Raw genomic sequence first — 21,058 nt, forward strand, 5'->3', positions numbered from 1 at the left:
CTGGTGCAATATGCAGAGTATCTCACAGAAAGAAATGCAGTGCTGATGCAATATGCAGAGTATCTCACATGAACAGATGCAGTGCTGCTGCAATTGAATTTGTGAACCAGGACTGACTCCTATATAATTCTCTCCCTATAAGAACAAGCAGGATCCTTGCCCTAAACTATCTAATGCAGAGTATCTCACAGGGACAGATGCAGTGCTACTGTAATATGCAGAGTGTCTCCTATATAATTCTCTCCCTATAAGAACAAGCAGGAACCTTGCCCTAAACTGTCTAATACAGAGTATCTCACAGGGACAGATGCAGTGCTGCTGTAATATGCAGAGTATCTTCTATATAATTCTCTCCCTATAAGAACAAGCAGGAACCTTGCCCTAAACTAGCTAATGCAGAGTATCTCACAGGAACCTATGCAGTGCTGGTGTAATATGCAGAGTATCTCCTATATAATTCTCTTCCTATAAGAACAAGCAGGAACATTGCCCTAAACTGTCTAATGCAGAGTATCTCACAGGGACAGATGCAGTGCTGCTGTAATATGCAGAGTATCTCCTATATAATTCTCTCCCTATAAGAACAAGCAGGAACCTTGCCCTAAACTAGCTGATGCAGAGTATCTCACAGGGACAGATTGAGTGCTGCTGTAATATGCAGAGTATCTCCTATATAATTCTCTCCCTATAGCAACAAACAGGAAACTTGCCCTAAACTGTCTAATGCAGAGTATCTCACAGGGACAGATGCAGTGCTGCTGTAATATGCAGAGTATCTCCTATATAATTCTCTCCCTATAAGAACAAGCAGGAACCTTGCCCTAAACTAGCTGATGCAGAGTATCTCACAGGGACAGATTCAGTGCTTCTGTAATATGCAGAGTGTCTCCTATATAATTCTCTCCCTATAAGAACAAGCAGGAACCTTGCCCTAAACTAGCTATTGCAGAGTATCTCACAGGAACCTATGCAGTGCTGGTGTAATATGCAGAGTATCTCACAGGAACCTATGCAGTGCTGCTGTAATATGCAGAGTATCTCCTATATAATTCTCTTCCTATAAGAACAAGCAGGAACCTTGCCCTAAACTAGCTGATGCAGAGTATCTCACAGGGACAGATTGAGTGCTGCTGTAATATGCAGAGTATCTCCTATATAATTCTCTCCCTATAGCAACAAACAGGAAACTTGCCCTAAACTGTCTAATGCAGAGTATCTCACAGGGACAGATGCAGTGCTGCTGTAATATGCAGAGTATCTCCTATATAATTCTCTCCCTATAAGAACAAGCAGGAACCTTGCCCTAAACTAGCTGATGCAGAGTATCTCACAGGGACAGATTGAGTGCTGCTGTAATATGCAGAGTATCTCCTATATAATTCTCTCCCTATAGCAACAAACAGGAAACTTGCCCTAAACTGTCTAATGCAGAGTATCTCACAGGGACAGATGCAGTGCTGGTGTAATATGCAGAGTATCTCCTATATAATTCTCTCCCTATAGCAACAAACAGGAACCTTGCCCTAAACTGTCTAATGCAGAGTATCTCACAGGGACAGATGCAGTGCTGCTGTAATATGCAGAGTATCTCCTATATAATTCTCTCCCTATAAGAACAAGCAGGAACCTTGCCCTAAACTAGCTGATGCAGAGTATCTCACAGGGACAGATTCAGTGCTTCTGTAATATGCAGAGTATCTCCTATATAATTCTCTCCCTATAGCAACAAACAGGAACCTTGCCCTAAACTGTCTAATGCAGAGTATCTCACAGGGACAGATGCAGTGCTGGTGTAATATGCAGAGTATCTCCTATATAATTCTCTCCCTATAGCAACAAGCAGGAACCTTGCCCTAAACTGTCTAATGCAGAGTATCTCACAGGGACAGATGCAGTGCTGCTGTAATATGCAGAGTAGCTCCTATATAATTCTCTCCCTATAAGAACAAGCAGGAACCTTGCCCTAAACTAGCTATTGCAGAGTATCTCACAGGAACCTATGCAGTGCTGGTGTAATATGCAGAGTATCTCACAGGAACCTATGCAGTGCTGCTGTAATATGCAGAGTATCTCCTATATAATTCTCTCCCTATAAGAACAAGCAGGAACCTTGCCCTAAACTGTCTAATGCAGAGTATCTCACAGGGACAGAATTAGTGCTGCTGTAATATGCAGAGTATCTCCTATATAATTCTCTCCCTATAGCAACAAACAGGAACCTTGCCCTAAACTGTCTAATGCAGAGTATCTCACAGGGACAAATGCAGTGCTGCTGTAATATGCAGAGTATCTCCTATATAATTCTCTCCCTATAAGAACAAGCAGGAACCTTGCCCTAAACTGTCTAATGCAGAGTATCTCACAGGGACAGAATTAGTGCTGCTGTAATATGCAGAGTATCTCCTATATACTTCTCTCCCTATAGCAACAAACAGGAACCTTGCCCTAAACTGTCTAATGCAGAGTATCTCACAGGGACAGATGCAGTGCTGGTGTAGATTTCTGAAGCAGGATAGTCCTATCTCAATCTCTCCCTCAGATCAGCAGCAGCCTTTCCCTACCCTAGCTAAAGCAGAGTGGCGAGCTGTGCTGTGTGCCTCTAGCTTATATAGAGGCTGGGTTACATGCTGGGTCACATGCTGCACTGGCCAATCACAGCCATGCCATTAGTAGGCATGGCTGTGATGGCTTCTTAGTCACAGTAGTAAAACAAATGGCGATTGGCTGCCGTACATAGCCGAACTCTGAACCCGAACTTTCAGCAAAATGTTCGGGTTCGGGTCCGGGTAAAAAAAAAAACAAAGTCCGTACCGAACCCGAATTTTACAGTTCGGGTTCGCTCAACCCTAATCATTGTCTATCTGTACTATAAAGTGCCGTTCAATTAACTTTGCTGCATTTGGCTGAATCTGGGCTGACAGTATATCTATAATGCTGCAGAATTAATCCGGCTGCTTCTGTCTTCTGTTACATCATTAATAAACACCAATGACCCAGTGCCACTGGAAGTCATGCATGCCCATGCCATCACACTGCACGCTCCACCATGTTTTACAGATGACGTTGTGTGCTTTGGATCATGAGCTGTTCCAAGCCTTCTCCACACTTTTTTCTTCCTGTCATTTTGGTACAGATTAATCTTAGTTTCATCCGTCCAAAGAATGCTTTTCCAGAACTGGTCTGGCTTTTTTAGATGTTTTTTTTGGAAAAGTCTAATCTTGCTTTTCTATTTTCAGGCTTATGAATGGTTTGCACTTTGTGGTGAACCCTCTGTATTTGCCCTTGTGAAGTCTTCTCTTGATTGTAGACTTTGACAATGATACGCCCACCTCCTGGAGTGTGTCCTTCACTTGTCTTTATGTTGTGAATGGGTTTTTCTTTACCATAGAGAGGATCCTGCGATCATCCACCACTGTTGTCTTCTGTGGACGTCCAGGCTTTTTTATGTTGCTAAGCTCAAAAATGTACCAAACTATTGATTTGGTCACTCCTAATGTTGCTGCTATCTCTCTTTTGAAGCCTTTCAATGGCCTATTTAACTTGTATGGACAGCTCCTTTAAAAGCATGATGTAGGTTCACATCAATATATTCCACATGCAAATACCACACTTAGAATCAATCCATTAAGCTTTACCTGCTTAATGGATGAAGAAATAATGAAGGAGTAGCCCACACCTGGCCAGGAAACAGCTTTTGATTCAATTGTACAATTACTTTTGGCCCCTTGAAAAAGGTGGGATGGCTATTCTTAAAGAGGAGTTCCACCCATTTAAAATATAGCAGCTACAAAAAGTGTAGCTGCTGGCTTTTAATAATCAGACACTCACCTGTCCCACGCTCCCGCTCCTCTTCCCCCTCCTCTCCGCAATGCCAGCATTCTAACTGTGGATGCCCTGCTGTGGCTTCATGTCAGGGCACGCACTGCGTATGCGCGCTGTACGCTGTGAATGTGACATGTCCCAGAAGATTGCAGGGAGGGTGAGGGAAAGGTGATCCTCCTTCCAGTGCATCAGAGGAGAAAGTGGGAGCTGGTATCTCTTAAAACAGGGTACCTGCTCCCCCCCCAAAAAAAATGACATGCCAAATGTGATGCAATTGCCTATATGCTTCAGTCTAATGCTCTCCCTGCTAACTTAATGCTGTGGGTTACAGGTAACAGGTGTTTCATGTGTGATTCATCTCTCTCTGTGAACACTGTTCATATGTTAAATAAGGCTAGCTTTTGAAAGGCCTTTAATTGTGTGATAACCCTGTCTAAAAACCTAGTGATTCTCAGAGGTGTTAATAGGTGTCAAACTGGATACAGACGAAACGTCTGCTTAGGAAACTCAGAGTGTGAAGATGGTTTGTTGTTTAAAGAATGTGCAGTGATTAGACATGATAATTGTCGGTCGGTGCCGACCTGTCTAGAATGTTTTAGTAATTAGCCTTAGTGTGTGATTGGGGGGGTGGAGATTTCATTGTTGCTTCAATGTCTTGGACTGTATAAAAAGCTGAGAAGAAAAACCATTAAAGTCTGTCTTGTTCTAGCAGTAAGCCTGGACTAATGTGTGGCTTAATGGGCGATCTCAGGAATATCCCTCCTAGTGGAATATTGGGGTGATGTTCTTATGGAAGAAGGGAATCTTTGACGGGGATATCATACCGATACCGTCACAATTGGTTGGTAGCAGTGGGATTTTCCCTTCTATTCCCCTTCACACCCGGATTCCAAGCAGACACTGGAAGAACTACTGGAAGTTCGTGGAAGGATTGCTAGCAACAAAACCAAGCGGGTCATCATAGCAGAATCAATGGAGCGAGACCAGGAGGACGGGATTGCAGCAACGCCAGCAGTACAAGAGATGGAGACACCAGTGATTCAGGAGGAGGAATCGCCAGCCAACAAGCTAATGAGAGAGAAGCTAGCGTGGTTCGGCCCGAACCCAACGCCGGATGTGGTGCTGAAAGTGATGGACCTGTTAGCGAAGGAGGCTAAACAAATAAGAGACGCAGAACTACAGTTAAAACTGGCAGCAGTCCAACAAGCAGCCGCACATTCTCCAAACAGTGAGTACAGCACAGCAGACACAAGGAAGATCCCGTTTAGCGCTTTTAAAGCTTTTGATGAAAAGGACTGTGAGATTGATAACTACCTGGCGGACTTTGAGCGACAATGTAACCTGCACCGAATAGCTAGAGGAGACTGGGTTGCAATATTGTCAGGCAAACTGTCAGGCAAAGCTTCTGATGCTTTCCAGACCGTGCCAGATCAGGATATCCATAGCTACGCCCGGGTTAAAGAAGCGCTCCTGGCTCGTTATGCAGTAACCCCAGAGTCTCACCGACAGAAGTTCAGGGACTCACGCAAAACCACGAAAGACTCTTACGCGGAATGGGCATGCCAGTTGTCCCTGTCGGCCTCTAACTGGGTTAACAGCAGCCAGGCCACCACCGCAGAGGACATTTTGCAACTAATGCTCCTGGAGCAATTTTACAATCACATCCAGACGGAGGTCAAAGATTGGGTGAGAGATCGCAGGCCCATGACTCTACCAGAGGCCGCGAAGTTGGCGGATGAATATGCGGATACTCGCAAGACGAACCAGGTCACACCACGGGTACAACCTCCACGACCAACGGCGCCCTCACACCCACCAGCCGCTAGATACCAACCTCCTAACAGACCGATGACATCTAGCCCTCGCTATCCACGCCAGGAGGACAACGAACAACGCTGCTTCCGGTGCAAACAGCTCGGTCACTTCAAGCAGAATTGCCCCATGAACGACAACACCAGGTCAAATTGGTCTCAACCTGGGTACCGCCCTCCAGCAGCAGCCCATTGTGTAGACTCGGCTTGGGATCTCCAGGAGCTGGGTCAGGAAGAACCATTGGGCACCCCTTACGAAGCCCTCATGGTACAATCTGTTATTACGGACAACAGGGAACACCATTGTCAGCTGGTCATGGGCGACAGCCATGAGCCGGAGGGGCCCTGGAGGGAGCTGGGCAGAAAGAGGCACCGCCGGCTACCCCCCAAGAAGAAGAGGTCCTGGAAGCCGTATAACAAGGTGACCTGGGAGGATAAGAAGCGACTGGAGGAGAGGGAGTCGCAGCGGGCGTCCCAGATGCGGGCCGAGATGTTCGCCAAGGGCCCACCGGTGGCCCCTTACACCACCACCCAGTTCCGGATGATGAAGGACCACGTGGAGAGCCTGCAGGACACGAGCAAGCAGGAGCTGATCCATGAGTACATGGAGCTGGAGGAGTGCATAAGCCGCATGGAGGAGGAGAACAACCACCTGAGGTCACAGCGGGCTAACCCCCCCAGGCTCCATGAACTAGAGATGGAGCTGGAGAAGCTCAAAGAGGAGAACCGGCGGCTGCGGAGGGAGCAGGGGGTGGCTGACCTTATGGGGTTCTGAGTCCCCTCCCCCCCCCCCGGACTCTGAGCACCAGTGCTACAGCATTTCAACAAATATAACTTTTTCTTTCTATGAATCTCCTGTGACTGTCACTTCAGAGCCATAACCTGCCCCCTCCCATAGCGGGACACCTAGACGGCGGCGCACAGACCCATTCGCCATCTTCACACTGACTTCTGGTGACTCTGCAGATCACACAAAGACTTGGGGACTGACCGGCGTGTGATCTGACGACCCGGTGACATACCTGAGTCGGGAGCAGTTGCCAAGGGAGGTCAGTTACGCCAAACGGAGTTAACCTCGGACTAAAAGCTCTGAACCCGTCAACCCTACTGGACCAGGGAAGGTCCAACCGGGTTTGCCGTAGCAGGGAGAAAAAGGGGGGCCATTGTGATGCAATTGCCTATATGCTTCAGTCTAATGCTCTCCTTGCTAACTTAATGCTGTGGGTTACAGGTAACAGGTGTTTCATGTGTGATTCATCTCTCTCTGTGAACACTGTTCATATGTTAAATAAGGCTAGCTTTTGAAAGGCCTTTAATTGTGTGATAACCCTGTCTAAAAACCTAGTGATTCTCAGAGGTGTTAATTAGACATGATAATTGTCGGTCGGTGCCGACCTGTCTAGAATGTTTTAGTAATTAGCCTTAGTGTGTGATTGGGGGGGGTGGAGATTTCATTGTTGCTTCAATGTCTTGGACTGTATAAAAAGCTGAGAAGAAAAACCATTAAAGTCTGTCTTGTTCTAGCAGTAAGCCTGGACTAATGTGTGGCTTAATGGGCGATCTCAGGAATATCCCTCCTAGTGGAATATTGGGGTGATGTTCTTATGGAAGAAGGGAATCTTTGACGGGGATATCATACCGATACCGTCACACCAAATATGGCATGTCAGTGGGTCACCTGCACTTAAAGCGGAAGCTCAATTTTTGGGTGGAACTCCACATTAAGAGCTGTACTTCCTAAACCCTTCCTCTGATTTGGATGTACATAGCCTCAAACTAAACCGGAGAGTGCACTTTCATTCCATATCCATTATATAACTATAGCTTGAATATGTTTTGGTAAATACCTGAAAAAAACAAAAATTGTGCCTCTGTCCAAATATCTATGGACCTAACTGTATATACGTCATTAGTTTGATGTTATATACCGTTGTTATGGCCTCAGCTAGCTTCCATTACCCCAGTGTTTTTTTAAGCAATGGTCGATCCTCTTTCACATAAAAGTGGTCCCGGCGGCGGATTCACCATGGGATTACTTTTATCGGCAGTACGAGTGGTGCCCCCCCCCCCCCTCCGTCGATTCCCGGTCATTTTCCCATAATAATAAAAAAAAAAAATGATTCTATCCCCTATTTGGTAGGCGCTATAACTTTTGCTTATTTTTTTTTTTCGCTCATTTTTTTTTCGCTCATTTTTTTTTTACCAAATATATGTAGAAGAATACGTATCGACCTAAACTGAGGTAAAAAAAATGTTTTTTTATATATTTTTGGGGGATATTTATTATAGCAAAAAGTAAAAGATATTGTTTTTTTTTTCAAAATGTATTTTTGTTTATAGCGCAAAAAATAAAAACCGCAGAGGTGATCAAATACCACCAAAAGAAAGCTCTATTTGTGGGAAAAAAAGGACGTCAATTTTGTTTGGGAGCCACGTCGCACGACCGCGCACCACTGATCACCTCTGCAGTTTTTATTTTTTGCGCTATAAACAAAAATAGGGCAACAATTTTGAAAAAAATTCTATATTTTTTACTTTTTTCTATAATAAATATCCCCCAAAAACATTTATAATGTTTTTTTTTCTCAGTTTAGGCCGATACGTATTCTTCTACCTATTTTTGGTAAAAATAATCGTAATAAGCGTATATCGATTGGTTTGCAAAAAATGTATAGCGTTTACAAAATAGGGGATAGTTTTATTGCATTTTTATAAAAAATTTTTTTTACTACTAATGGCGGCAATCAGCGATTTTTTCATGACTGCGACATTACGGCTCTCCCCGTTCTTCAGCTCTGGGGACCGATCGCGGGACTGTAGCGGCGATCGGGTCCGCGAGTCCCGCGTCCGAGGTCACGGAGCTTCAGACCGGGTCGCAGAAGCGGCCCCGCCGGTGCGCGCCCGCGACCCACCGCTGGGCTTTATACAATCACGTACAGGTACGTGATTGTGCCCAGCGGTGCCATTCTGCCAACGTATATCGTCGTTAGGCGGTCCTTAAGTGGTTAACAAACCAGGCTGTCCAGTAAAAGTGGCAATTAACCACCTCAATACAGGGCACTTTCACCCTCTTCCTGCCCAAGCCATTTTTTAGCTTTCAGCACTGTCAAAATTTGAATGACAATTGCGCGGTCATGCAACACTGTACCCAACTGAAATTTGTATCATTTTTCCTACACAAATAGAGCTTTCTTTTGGCGGTATTTGAATACCTCTGCAGTTTTTATTTTTTTGTGCTATAAACAAAAGAATAGTGACAAGTTTGAAAATAACACAATATATTACTTTTTGCTATAATAAGGCTCCATGCACACAGAAGCTGATAAACTGCAGTTTATTGGTGTTTTGGTGTTTTTTTTTTAAAGCCCATAAACTGAACTCTATGTTAGCCTATGTGCCCATGGGCGTTTTTTTGTGTTAATGAGCTTTGGAGTTTATTGGCTTTTTTCTGAACGCCCGAAATTTGCATTCAAAGTGAAAGTGAAAACGCAAAATGCTGAAAAACGCTCAAAAACGATGCTAGCCAATGTTTTTTTAAGCTTTTTTTTATCCATTAAAAAAAAAAAAAAACTAAAAAGCACTACACTGAAAAACGCTAATAAACTCTATAGCAAAAACGCTAAAAAACGTTGAAAGGTTCCCTGCAAAGCGACTGGCGTTTTTATAGCTTTTTTTTAGCTTCTGTGTGCATGGAGCCTTAATATCCGATTTAAAAAAAATATATATTTTTTTCCTCATTTTAGGCCGATATGTATTCTTCTACATGTTTTTGGTAAATAATAGAAACGCAATAAGCGTATATTGATCAGTTTGCGCAAAAGTTATAACGTCTACAAAATAGGGGATAGATTTATATAATTTTTATTTTTTTTATTTTTTTTACTAGTAATGGCGGCGATCTGCGATTTTTATCGTGACTGAGATATTGCGGCAGACACATCGGACACTTTTGACACCATTTTGGGACCATTCACATTTATATAGCGATTCGTGCTATAAAAATGCATTGATTACTGTATAAATGTGACTGGCAGGGAAGGAGTTAACACTAGGGGGTGATCAAGGGGTTAAATATGTGTCCTAGGGAGTGATTTTAACTGTAGGGGGAGGGTTCTCACAGGGGGAGGAGACCAATCTGTGTTCCTCTGTACTGGGAACACATATCAGTCTCCTCTCCTCTGACAGGACGTGGAGCTGTGTGTTTACGTGGGTTTTGTTTACACACACAGCTCCACGGTCCTGCTCCATTTCTGGGCAATCGTGGGCACATGCATCGGGTTCCCAGTGATGCGGCGGGAGCGCACACACGCCGGCACCCCCTAGTGGCCTGGGAAGGCGAGGACGTCATATGACGCCCGCCCAGAACAAGTGCTGCACCGTCCGGCCGTCATATGACAGCCGGCAGTAGGCAAGCAGTTAAAGGAATGAGACAAACTATTTACCAGTGACAGGGGTACTTACAATCATCGGCTTTTAAAACCTTTATCTCAAAAGGAAAAATGGTCTGCTCCAACTGCTTATGTGGTGTCCAGCTTTATTTTGTTAGTAAAGTTCATCTAAATCTGCCAATACATCTAAAGCCGTGGATTTTGGTCCGAAGGGGCGTTGGCCGTGAACTTGGTATGCATACACACGGCAGAACATTTTCAGCCAACAAACATGAACGTAGTGACGTAATAGACGTACTACGTGGAATTTCAGCTCTTTAGCGCCACCCTTTGGGCAACTTCTGCTAATGTTGTCTTATGGTTAGCATTGGTTCGGAGCATGCGTGTTTGCACTTTGGATTTTAGTCCAACAGATTTTTGTACACACGATCGTATGATATAACAAATTTCTTGTCAGACAATTTGAGAGCATGCACAGTCAACATTTGTTGTCGGAAATTCCGACAACAATGGTCCGGTGGAGTGTACAGACAGTCGGATTATCCGAAAAAACACGTCCCTGACAATTGTTGTCGGAATATCCGATCGTGTGTACGGGCTTTTAGACAGGCCATGAATTTCGCAATTTTCTTTCCTTCCACCAGAGGTACCTGGTATGAATGGCCGGCTTTACATTACAATCGCCCCGGACTGACAATTATGCTGTTCAAAGGTGTCTCCATTGCTCCTCCATCTAGAGTGGAGATACCCTAAAGCCTCGTACACACCATCGGACAAATCTGTGGATTTTTGTCCGAAGGGCGTTGGCCATGAACTTGTTCTGCAGACAGAGGGCAGAACATTTTCAGCCAACATTCACAAAACTATGGGGCAGATTCTCGTACATTTGCATGGGCGCAGCGTATGTGAATTACGTTACGCCGCTGTAACTTACTTTTCTAATCTTTGAATCCAGAAAGAATTTGCGCCGTAAGTTACGGCGGCGTAGTGTATCTCTCGCGGCATAACGGCGCGGAATTCAAATGCGGCGAGTAGGGGGCGTGTTTCATTTAAATGAAGCGCGTCCCCGCGCCGAACGAACTGCACATGCGCCGTCCCTAAATTTCCCGCCGTGCATTGCTCTAAATGACATCGCAAGGACGTCATTGGTTTTGACGTGGACGTAAATTACGTCCAACCCTATTCACGGACGAGTTACGCAAACTAAATAAAAAATAAAAAATTTGACGCGGGAACGACGTCCATACTTAACATTGCATACGCCACCAGATAGCAGCTTTAACTATACGCCGAAAAAAGCCAACTAGAAACTACGTAAAGGAATGCGACGGCCGCTCGTACATTCGTGGATCGTCGGAAATAGCTAATTTGCATACTCGACGCGGATTACGACGGGAACGCCACCCAGCGGACACCTAAGAATTGCATCTAAGATCCGAAGGCGTACGGAGACGTACACCTGTCGGAGCTAACCCAGATGCCATTGTATCTTGGTTTGAGGATTCAAAACAAAGATACGACGCGGGAAATTTGAAAGTACGCCGGCGTATCAATATATACGCCGGCGTACTTTCTTTGTGGATCTGCCCCTATGTGTTTTTTCTGCTCTTTAGCGCCACCCTTTGGGCAACTTCTGCTAATGTTGTCTGATGGTTAGGATTGGTTCGGCGCATGCGTGTTTGTACGTTGGATTTTAGTCGGACGGATTTGTGTACACACGATCGGATAAACCGACATAACTGTTGTCTGACAATTTGAGAGCATGCTATCCAACATTTGTTGTTGGAAAATCCGACAACAATTGTCAGATGGAGCGTACAGACAAGTTCGTAGCTGCAATGCAATGGAGGCGGAGGACAGCATGACAGGGTGTAGGGAACTTAGGTGTAGAAAGGGTTAAAGTTAGAGGGGGTGGTTAATAGGATCCTAGAAATTAACTATTGGAGGAGGTGAGGAGAGGGGGAGGAGAGTTCAGTGAGCTAGGTGATGCTGGAGGAGGGGCAGCATCAGTCCGGGGGAAGAAGCAAGGAGAGAAGTCCTGCAGCCTGTCTGTGTATCGGGTCAGCGCTCTGGGTCATCTGTGGAAAAGGCAAGGAAGGGAAGAAAAATGTCAGAGGTAGCCGGGTTGTTAGCGCAGCTTCAAGCTGTTGCGGAGGTCCACGGCGCGGACTGGCTGCAAAGCCAGATCACCGCCACTCTGCGGGGGGTGCAGCAGGCCCCGGTCGGGTCTAGGCCTGCTTCAACGCGCGCGAGGCGGTCGATACCGCCGGAGCGCTTTAGCCCAGATAATACCCCCAGGTCACAGCGTCGGGTGCGGAGTCCCAGTAGGCCCCCGTCGGGCCCCCCCGCCAAGCAATCTCAGTCTGCCACTGCACGGGCGGGGGGCGGGGGGGCGGGAAGCGCGCAGCGCGGGGGAGCCTCTCGGGTGCCCAGGCCTACCTCCCCTGTGTTGGTGCAGGCCCAGATTCACATGGCTGTCCCCGGTGGCGATGTTCCGGTCGGGGGGGCGGCCCGGCGTGGGAAGGACCCTCAGACAGGCGCCGGCCTAGCTCGGTCCACAGGCGGCGGCCTCGCACGCGGTGGGGATGCGTTCAGGGATGCAGATGGAGCGACATCAGGCCAGTCACGTTAGTCGGGAGGTCCCGCCTCCAGGCACCGTTCGGAGTCTGGGAGGGTTGACCGGAGGGGCAGTGGTGCTCAGGCTGCAGCCGCAGTGCTGAGGGATGATCTGATTGAAGAGTTCAGCAGCGATGGAGACGAGAGCCCTCGGGGGGTGGTGGCTCCCATACCTGTCACAACGCCAGCTGTGTCCAGAGGTCGGGGAAGGAGTGAGGAGGTTCGTCAACGACCACACGGGCAGGCGGCGACCGGTTCCAGCAGCAGCGAAGAGGGGGAGCTGCCGGAGGACCCCGCGGAGGATGGACGTTATGGGAACCTGTCGGCTGGAGGACCTTCACGGCCGCGCCGAACCGGTAAGACTACATCTAATGTGGTTGCGGGGGGTAGGGGTGGGGTTAGTGCGCAGGACATTAGTGGGGGGGTGGCGGTGCTTAGTCCCTCAGGGGAGGGGGGTGTGTGGGATGCCTTACGGGAATTGTTACGTAGGCTAGATGGGGGTGCTCCTCAGGTTGCGAGCCCGCTGGGTCCTTGGGTCCCCCCGGTGCCAGTACCCCCCCTCCCGGTTCCTGCCCCCGCCGTTCAGGCGCTGACAGCGGTAGTTGTCCCTCCCCCGGTGCCGGCGAATCCAGGGACAGGCGTGGCAGGGACACAGACGGACAAGGACGGCGTGGGAACGGCGGCGGAACGCAAGGACAAAGACAAGGACAAGGACGGGGACAAGGTGCGGCTGGATGACGCGGCTAGGGGGGAAATTTACATTTGCTTTGAAGGGCCGTTGGGTGCCCATCTTAAGCCAGAGGTGAGGGAGAAAATTCAGAAGGACGAGTTTGTGGAAATATTTTCCTTGCTCCCGTTGGAAAAATTTCACCTCGACCGGGTGAAGCCGGACGAGAGCAAAAAGGATGAGGAAGAAAAACGTCGGTATAGGCTCATTCCGCGGACGTTTACGAATTGGCTACAGGCGTTTGCGATTATGGCTAGCGTGATCGGGGAAAAGGCCCCCGAGAAATGCACGGCCCTATTCTGTTACCTTGATGCCATTCACGAAGCGCATAGGGTGTACGGGGGTCTGGCGTGGTTGAGGTATGACGAACAGTTTCGTCAGCGCAGGGCGGTGCGTCCCTCCATCCGCTGGGACCATAAGGACATTAGCCTGTGGATGAGGTTGATGACCTCGACCAGGGCGGCGGGCCAGTCCTTTCCTGGGGGGGCCGGCGGCGCTTCCTCCGCGGGATCGCCGGCCCTCAAAAAGAAAGGGGTGTGCTGGCAGTTCAACGACGGAACCTGTCGTTTTGGAGGATCATGCCGCTTCAAGCACGAGTGCTCAGGGTGTGGTGGGTCGCACGCGTTCAATAGGTGTTTCAAACAGGGGAAGCGGGCCGGAGATGGCGCTGGAAAAGGGAATGACGCCGGTGAGACTGGAAAGGATGCTGCCTTTTCTAAGTAAGTATCCGGACAGGGCGGCGGCGCGTTTGCTAGAGCAGGGGTTCGGGGAGGGTTTCGTGATTCCGAGTTCGTTGGCGGAGGTCCCTCCGGTGGCGGACAATTTGCGGTCAGCTCTGCGACATCCGGGGGTGGTGTCGGCTAAGCTGGCCAAGGAGGTGGCGCTCGGCCGGATGGCCGGCCCGTTTCGGGAACCACCTGTGGGGGGTTTGGTGGTGTCCCCGTTGGGCGTAGTTCCGAAGAAGGAAGTGGGTCAATTTCGGATGATACATCATCTGTCGCACCCAAAAGGGGGGTCGGTCAACGATGGTATTGATCCGCAGAGTTGTGCGGTTACCTATACATCATTTGATGCGGCGGTGTCTTGGGTTAGAAAGTACGGGAAAGGGGCTTTGATGGCAAAGACGGATGTGGAATCCGCCTTCAGGCTGTTACCGGTGCACCCCACTAGTTTGCGTTTGCTGGGGTGCCACTGGCAGGGGGAGTATTTTGTTGATCGTTGCCTGCCGATGGGTTGTTCCATATCGTGCGCTTTGTTTGAGACGTTTAGCTCGTTCTTTGAATGGGCGGTCAGGGAAGTGGCGGGGGTGAATTCCGTCATCCACTATTTGGATGACTTCCTGTGCATAGGACCCCCGGACTCCCGCTGTTGCGGGGTTCTGTTGGGTACGGTACAGTATTTGGCGGAACGTTTTGGGATCCCCTTGGCCCCCGACAAAACGGAGGGCCCTGCGTCTGAGCTGGTGTTCTTGGGGATCACCATTGACTCGGTGGCGATGGAATGTAGGCTACCAGAGGATAAGGTGTTGGCTTTGAGGAGGGAGGTCAGTGAGGCCCGGGTGAAGCGGAAGATTCGATTGAAGGAGCTCCAATCCTTGTTGGGGAAGTTAAATTTCGCGTGTCGGATTATTCCCATGGGACGCATTTTCAGCCGAAGGCTTTCAGGGGCCACGGCAGGGGTCCGGGTGCCAAACCATTTTGTGCGCCTGACCAATGAACTGAGAGACGATCTGAGGGTTTGGGGAACGTTCCTGGACTCTTTCAATGGTCGTTCGATGTGGCAGACGGGGCCGGTCAGCAACGCCGACCTGGCTCTATTTACCGATGCGGCGGGGTCAGTGGGCTATGGGGCCTATTTCAACGGACGGTGGAGCGCGGAGCCCTGGCCGGAGTCTTGGAGGGCAGCAGGGTTCCTCCGGAACCTGGTGCTGCTGGAGTTGTTCCCCATCGTGGTGGCGATGGAATTGTGGGGGGAGTTCTTCAGGAATAAAAAGGTGCGCTTCAATTGCGACAACATGGGGGTGGTGTGGGCGATCAACAGCATATCGGCATCCTCGCCCCCGGTGATTAGGTTACTGCGGTACTTGGTACTTAAGTGTCTCAAAGTGAATGCCTTGATATATGCGGTGCACATTCCTGGGGTGGATAACAGATTGGCGGATGCTTTATCTCGTTTCCAGTGGGCGGAATTCCGGATCCTGGCGCCAGGGGCAGAGGGGCAGGGGGAACCCTGTCCTCAGAAGTTGTGGGACATTGCACTGGAGTCGCCGCAGGATTGATTCGGCAGTCGATCAGCGAGGGAACGTGGCGAGCTTACTCTAAGGTGTGGCAGGAATGGTCCGCACTGAGGGAGGAGGTAGGAGGGTCGGAAGATCCAGAAGACCTGCAGTCGTTGGTCTTATACTTTGTGTGCTGCAATTACGAGAGGGGAACCTCGGGTGGCGCCATTAGCAAAAAGATGGCGGCATTGGCTTTTTTATTTCAGATGGCGGGCCTCAGGGATTTTACAAAATCCTTTGTGGTGCGCAGGGTGTTAAAGGGATACAGGAAGGGCAGTACTACACGGGATTCCAGGCGTCCGGTGTCGTTCGCGGTCCTGGGTACGGTATTGGGGAATTTGGAAAAGGTTTGCGCATCGCTTTATGAGCAGATACTTTTTCGGGCTGTTTTCGTTCTGGCCTTTTTTGGGGCGTTCAGGGTGGGGGAATTAGTTTCCCCCTCCAAGGTGGTGGGGGGAGGACTACGAATGCAGGACGTTAGGTGCCTGGAGAAATCGGTGGTGATTTGGCTTAGCCGTTCGAAGACGGATCAACTAGGTAGGGGCGTAAAAATAGAGTTGTTCCGGGGGAATTGTCCACTAACATGCCCGGTTGAGGTGGTAAGGCGGTTTTTGGGCGTTCGCCCAAAAGGGGGGGAGGCTCTGTTCATCCATCAAAAAGGGGAATGTTTGTCTCGGTTCCAGTTTACGGCGGTGTTCCGGAAATGTCTGAAGGAGGGGGGTCTAGTCCCGGGAGAATATTCGGCGCATTCGTTTCGAATAGGGGCAGCAACGGAAGCGGCAAGGGGAGGCCTGCCTGCAGATTCTGTAAAGCGGATTGGCAGATGGGAGTCTAATAGATATAAACTGTATGTACGGCCTCATTTGTTGTAAACAATGAGGTATCGGTGGTTGACAATGCTGATGTTAATGTTTTCGGGGGGTTGTTTTTGGTCCTGCTGGGTATTGTTTTTCTCTTTTATGTCTTTACAGATCCCCAAGGTTGTCTGATTTGGATCCTAGGACATTCATTTGTGTTTTGGGGGGCAAGAAGGGCGGATGTCAAGCCTGGGGGGAGACAGCTGGGGGTGCCCAGGGAGGAAGGAAGGGTACGATGGATAGGGATTAGGGGTCTCATGTGGCAGAAGGTGTTACCCGAAGTTCACAGGGGGGCTAGCTTAGACAGGGCCCCGAACATTTTGGTGATACATGCGGGGGGGAATGATTTGAGCGTCCGGCCGATGCGCCAGGTGATCAAAGACATACAATGGGATATACGCCGACTGCGGGCCTCTTTCCCTGACCTGATCATTGTTTGGTCAGATATTGTGGCTCGCATGGCCTGGAGGGAGGCCAGGTCATTGGAGCGTTTGGATAAGGCCCGGATAAAGGTGAACAGAGAAGTGGGCAGGTTTGTGGTGCAGCAAGGTGGGATAGCGGTTCGCCATTCAGATTTAGAAGTTGAGACTTGGAGGTACCTGAGGGGGGACGGGGTTCATCTCAACCCGATCGGGATCGATCTTTGGGCTCTGGGATTGGAGGAGGGCGTTAGGAGGGCTTTCCTGGTGTGGCGGCGGGCCCAAGTGTGAGGTGGTCCCACTTGTGCCGCGGTGGCGGTGGGTTCCCCTGCCGTTTGGTAGAAATAGACGGTGGTTAGGTAAAAACGGTGGGGGGGCATAGTTACAGGGATGGTGTCTGCCTTGGTGGTCTGGTGTCAGTCTGGACCACCAGGGGAGAAGTGGGTGGGTCTGTGGTCAGCTAGGTCTTCGAGTCGGTAGTCGCGACTGGGGACATGTCGTTAGCTAAGAGGGTACCACAGGCCCAAAAGAGTGATCAGGGGTTGTCAGGGGGACTGACAACCAAGGTATGGTTAAAAGGTTTAACAATTGAGGAATAGGTTAAATATTTAAAGTTGGGTGATATATATATGTATATGATGGTGTATATATATATATATATACAGTTTTTGTATTTGTTAATAAAGGCCTACCAGGCCATTTTAAATCCAGCAGGTGTCAGTGTGATTATTGGGAAAGGTTTAATGTTAAGGGGTATATGCTTGTATTGGTTGGTGCGGTAAGTTATCCGGCTGCCCTAGTCAAGACAAGTTCGTAGCTGCAATGCAATGGAGGCGGAGGACAGCATGACAGGGTGTAGGGAACTTAGGTGTAGAAAGGGTTAAAGTTAGAGGGGGTGGTTAATAGGATCCTAGAAATTAACTATTGGAGGAGGTGAGGAGAGGGGGAGGAGAGTTCAGTGAGCTAGGTGATGCTGGAGGAGGGGCAGCATCAGTCCGGGGGAAGAAGCAAGGAGAGAAGTCCCACCCTCCCGCCCTAATTATAGGAGTTAGGTGGTTTTGACAGTACAGGATGGCGGTGGGTTCCCCTGCCGTTTGGTAGAAATAGACGGTGGTTAGGTAAAAACGGTGGGGGGGCATAGTTACAGGGATGGTGTCTGCCTTGGTGGTCTGGTGTCAGTCTGGACCACCAGGGGAGAAGTGGGTGGGTCTGTGGTCAGCTAGGTCTTCGAGTCGGTAGTCGCGACTGGGGACATGTCGTTAGCTAAGAGGGTACCACAGGCCCAAAAGAGTGATCAGGGGTTGTCAGGGGGACTGACAACCAAGGTATGGTTAAAAGGTTTAACAATTGAGGAATAGGTTAAATATTTAAAGTTGGGTGATATATATATGTATATGATGGTGTATATATATATATATATACAGTTTTTGTATTTGTTAATAAAGGCCTACCAGGCCATTTTAAATCCAGCAGGTGTCAGTGTGATTATTGGGAAAGGTTTAATGTTAAGGGGTATATGCTTGTATTGGTTGGTGCGGTAAGTTATCCGGCTGCCCTAGTCAAGACGGTTGGATTATCTGACAAAACAGGTCCTTCGGACAATTGTTGTCGGAATATCCGATTGTGTGTACGGGCCTGAAGACAGGAAGAGTGTTACTGGCCAGATCACCACGTGGAAATAAAGGAAAAAAAAAAAAATGGATGCAGCCACCACATCTAATGATAGATCAGCTGCAGTATATTACATTTTTGTTAATCAATTTAATACTTAAAGTGGAGTTCCACACAAAAAGTGAACCTCCGCTTTTTCGGACCCCCCCCCCCCCCTCTGGTGGTACATTTGGCACCTTTCAGGGGGGAGGGGGTGCAGATATCTGTATAATATAGGTATTTGCTCCCTCTTCCGGGAATAGATTCTGCAGGAGTCACACCCCTTACTACCCCCCCCGCTGTCTTCTGGGAAACACACAGTTCCCAGAACACAGCAGGGGACCAGTGATGACAGTGCAGCGCGACTCGCGCATGCTCAGTAGGGAAGCGGGCAGTGAAGCCTCATTGGTTCACTTCCTGATTCCCTCACTGAGGATGGCGGCGGGGGCAGCTGAGAGACAAGCGATTGCTCATCTTCTGTTGCCGGCATTGCAGGCGCCCTGGACAGGTAAGTGTCCTTTTATTAAAAGTCAGCAGCTGCAGTATTTCTAACTGCTGACTTTTAAAATATTTATTTTTTTATTTTTATTTAGACCTGACACTTTAAATCAATTGAATAAATATATATATATATATATATATATATATATATAAAAAAAAGTTTTTCTTGAAGAGTTCTTACATCAATACATTACAGAATAAATATAAATATGATTTATATTCCCTTAGGAGATGTCTACAGTGAAGAAGATGAGCCCTACTGTACAGAGCAACCTGACTCCATATCGGTAGATGTGGGGGGATCGGTGACCATCCCTTGTCACTTCTCCTATCCTAAGAATTATAATCCAGCAAAGGTGAAAGTGTACTGGAGACATGCAACAGGAGGTAGATGTGGAAATAATGACATCATTTACAATCACACTGAGAAGAGGACAAAAGCAGACTATAGAGGACGGATCACTATGGAGGGAAACCCAGAGCTGGAGAGAACAGCAACAATCAGAATCAAGGAACTGAAGGAAACGGATGGACCCATGTTCTGCTGTAGGATCTCACTTTACTATAATGGGCAACAAAAGGAAGAGTGGCAGAATATATATGGGACCTATATAAGGTTCAAAGGTAAAATGTTAAAATAAATGTCTGTATCACCCTGCAGGAGAAGAACAGACTCAAAGCTCCCTTCTGTCTGTATCACCCTGCAGGAGGAGGACAGACTCATAGCTCCCTTCTGTCTGTATCACCCTGCAGGAGGAGGACAGACTCATAGCTCCCTTCTGTCTGTATCACCCTGCAGGAGGAGGACAGACTCATAGCTCCCTTCTGTCTGTATCACCCTGCAGGAGGAGGACAGACTCATAGCTCCCTTCTGTCTGTATCACCCTGCAGGAGGAGGACAGACTCATAGCCCTCTTCTGTCTGTATCACCCTGCAGGAGGAGGACAGACTCATAGCCCCCTTCTGTCTGTATCACCCTGCAGGAGGAGGACAGATTCATAGCTCTCTTCTGTCTATATCACCCTGCAGGAGGAGGACAGACGCATAGCTCCCTTCTGTCTGTATCACCCTGCAGGGGGAGGACAGACTCATAGCTCCCTTCTGTATGTATCACCCTGCAGGAGGAGGACAGACTCGTCGCTCCCTTCTGACTGTATCACCCTGCAGGAGGAGGACAGACTCATAGCCAGTTCTGTCTGTATCACCCTGCAGGAGAAGAACAGACTCATAGCTCCCTTCTGTATGTATCGCCCTGCAGGAGGAGGACAGACTCATAGCTCCCTTCTGTCTGTATCACCCTGCAGGACAGACCCATAGCTCCCTTCTGTCTGTATCACCCTGCAGGAGGAGGACAGACTCATAGCCCCTTCTGTCTGTATCCCCCTGCAGGAGGAGGACAGGCTCATAGCCCCCTTCGGTCTGTAACATCCTACAGGAGGAGGACAGACTCATAGCTCCCTTCTGTCTGTATCACCCTGCAGGAGGACAGACTCATAGCTCCCTTCTGTCTGTATCACCCTGCAGGAGGAGGACAGACTCATACCCCCTTCTGTCTGTATCACCCTGCAGGAGGACAGACTCATAGCTCCCTTCTGTCTGTATCACCCTGCAGGAGGAGAACAGGCTCATAGCTCCATTCTGTCTGTATCACCCTGCAGGAGGACAGACTCATAGCTCCATTCTGTCTGTATCACCCTGCAGGGGGAGGACAGACTCATAGCTCCCTTCTGTCTATATCACCTTCCAGGAGAAGGACAGACTCATAGCTCCCTTTCGTCTGTATCACCCTGCAGGAGGAGGAGAGACTCATAACCCCCTTCTGTCTGTATCACCCTGCAGGAGGAGGACAGACTCATAGCTCCCTTCTGTCTGTATCACCCTGCAGGGGGAGAACAGACTCATAGCCCCCTTCTGTCTGTATCACCCTGCAGGAGGAGCACAGACTCATAGCTCCCTTCTGTCTGTATCACCCTGCAGGAGGAGGACAGA

General features: G+C 48.7%; 1 protein-coding gene across 1 annotated transcript in view; it reads left to right on the forward strand.

The window, feature by feature from the left end:
* Positions 1-21,058, forward strand: part of LOC120930590 — a 67,920-nt gene that overhangs the window by 11,027 nt on the left and 35,835 nt on the right. Inside the window, exon 2 of the mRNA XM_040341765.1 lies at positions 19,298-19,693. Coding sequence (XP_040197699.1) covers positions 19,298-19,693 — 396 coding nt within the window. The remainder of the gene's footprint in view (positions 1-19,297; positions 19,694-21,058) is intronic.

Source organism: Rana temporaria, chromosome 3 (genome assembly GCF_905171775.1).
Source record: "Rana temporaria chromosome 3, aRanTem1.1, whole genome shotgun sequence".
In the NCBI taxonomy this organism is placed as follows: domain Eukaryota; kingdom Metazoa; phylum Chordata; class Amphibia; order Anura; family Ranidae; genus Rana; species Rana temporaria.